Source organism: Perca fluviatilis, chromosome 7 (genome assembly GCF_010015445.1).
Source record: "Perca fluviatilis chromosome 7, GENO_Pfluv_1.0, whole genome shotgun sequence".
Taxonomy (NCBI): domain Eukaryota; kingdom Metazoa; phylum Chordata; class Actinopteri; order Perciformes; family Percidae; genus Perca; species Perca fluviatilis.
The window spans coordinates 5,262,369-5,264,674 of NC_053118.1; the positions used below are offsets into that span (position 1 = coordinate 5,262,369).

The 2,306-nt window shown below is 41.7% G+C and overlaps 1 protein-coding gene across 1 annotated transcript; it reads right to left on the reverse strand.

Annotated features, from left to right (window-relative positions):
• Positions 1-1,064: 1,064 nt before the first annotated feature.
• LOC120562331 (adrenocorticotropic hormone receptor-like) lies at positions 1,065-1,988 on the reverse strand. Its single transcript, XM_039806020.1, has one exon. The coding sequence runs from the start codon at positions 1,725-1,727 to the stop codon at positions 1,329-1,331; it is 399 nt and encodes a 132-aa protein (XP_039661954.1). The 5' UTR covers positions 1,728-1,988; the 3' UTR covers positions 1,065-1,328.
• Between the last annotated feature and the right edge of the window lie 318 nt (positions 1,989-2,306).

Below are 2,306 nucleotides of genomic sequence, written 5' to 3' on the forward strand. Positions count from 1 at the left end.
CATATAATCAATGATATAATCAAAGTAGAGGGAGGCAGGCCAGTACAGCCCGATCCGGCAGGGGAGAGTTCTTGCCCGACCAGGCTCCTCTCCTCAACCTGTCTCTCTTAATTATGCTGTTATAGTTTTAGACTGCCGGGGGACATCCTTTGACACAGAGTTTCTCTCTTCTCTCTCTTTCCATCTGTGTGCATCCTTGTCCCAGAAAAGCTCTGGGGAGCTTATTCCCCGGAGTCCTGATGTGTTTATTTTGCCCAGCATGTTTCTTTGGACTAGGGTGGCACCTAAATCATGGTTGCAGCTGTCCCGGTGGTCCTGCTTCGCGTCCTGCTATGCCCTGTTACACCCTGCTATGCTCTGCTGTGCCCTACTATGTCCTGTAACGCCCTGCAGTGCCCTGCTATGCCACGAACTACTACAACTATTATTTCTAGTCATTGTTCCAGTATCTTTATTGTGACTATTATTGCCATTGTTCATCACACCCTTAACCGGCAAAGTCAGACACTGCCTACCAAGAGCCTGGGTCTGTCCGAGGTTTTTCCCTAAAAGGAGTTTTTCCTCGCCACTGTCACATTAAATGCTTGCTCTTGGGGGAATTACTGGAATTGTTGGGTCTATGTAAATTATAGAGTGTGGTCTAGACCTACTCTATCTGTTAAGTGTCCAGAGATCACTCTTGTTATTATTTGATACTATACATAAAATTAAATTGAATTGAATTAATGACCAATTCCAAATGGTTCCACTTTACTTGAGGTCAAGGGAATTATTCATGACTCCGTTATAAAAGCATTTGATGGTAAAATCAAAAATCAAGACAAGTCCAAATTGTTTCACTTGACTTGAGGTCAAGAACAAATATTCACAATTATAATGGTCTCATGACAACCAATGTAAAAACCTACTTTAATGTGATGTTAACACATACATCTAAATAGTTTCTAAAAGTTTGAGAAGAACTAGCAGAAATTGTATTATCCATCACATACAATCGTTTAACCTATTCTGAGGTTTAGGGAGCAGTGGACAGCCACATACGGCATCCAGGGAGCAACTTGGGGTTCAGTGTCTTGCTCAAGGACACACATGTGCCTGGAGGAGTCTAGGATGTAAACACATAACATCAACTTTGTTTTACTGCCTACAGTAAGCCATTTTTAAATTTGAATTAAAATGGAACTAAATATCTTAAAGCATCATGATGCTTTTGTTCATGGGGATTCTGGTGGATTAGTGGGCTGGGATGGAACACATTAATATTATCACAGATTCCAATTCATCCCTCATACTGTCAAATATGTGGTATAAAAAATGCTGTAAAACGTTCATCTAAAACATTTGTGTGTGCGAATCCAAGCTATACATACATACCGGTCAACAGCAATAGCCAGGAAACTGAAAATGGAGCCCATAAATGACATACACAGCAGGGAGTCCATCACATCGTCCAGGTTCTTCTCAGAGAAACCTTTCTTCTCCAGCTGTCCCACATTGGCAAACACAATCATTAGGTTCTCCCAGGTTTTGGTGAGGCTGGCAATGGTGTTAAAGGCTGCCAGGCTGCAGATGAAGCAGTACATGGGTGAGTGGAGGTTCCTGTTTCGTATGACGGCCACCACAACCAGCAGGTTCTCTGCCAGGCTTACCACACCGATAATGAAGAAGAGAGGAACTGGGACCTTCATCTCGAGGCAGTCCGACTGATTTGCTGTGGTAGCGTTCATAGTTGGCCAAGATGGCGTGCTGGTTGGTGGATTCAGCACAGTTTAGTCATATTATATAGTGATGTGGTTGCATCTGTCTCTCTGTGGCTGTTTACACACAGGACATGCAACCGATTTTATTCTGTAGGTGTTTTTTTCAGACAGTGATTGTTGGTCCAGGGCTTACAGACAGTTATTGCCAAAGTGGTTCAATGAGATTGCCGTGTAGCGGTGTAATCGTTGGTCTTCTCGAATCCTGTCTGGTTTCTCTTAAGCCTGGTAAGAATATTTGCTTGATGCGTCATCTGTGGAAAGACAAATTAAAAAGAACTAAATTACACTGGTATAGTCCTTCTGCTTCTGTTGAATGTGTGCATGTATTACAATACGATATGATACGATACAACTTTATTGTCAACCAGTGCTGAAATTCTTTTTGCATCCCTGGGTAGCTCATATAAAAAAGAGGACATAGACATACATACAGACATACATAAGATTAATAATACCAAAAGACATACATGAAACATTACCACAAAAGACATAAACACCCAAGTAAGAACAGAAAGCACACATGTATAGCAACAGGAAATACACACA

Excerpts from the sequence above, each read along its gene's own strand:
- LOC120562331 (XM_039806020.1), bottom strand. The coding sequence starts at position 1,727 with ATGAACGCTACCACAGCAAATCAGTCGGACTGCCTCGAGATGAAGGTC.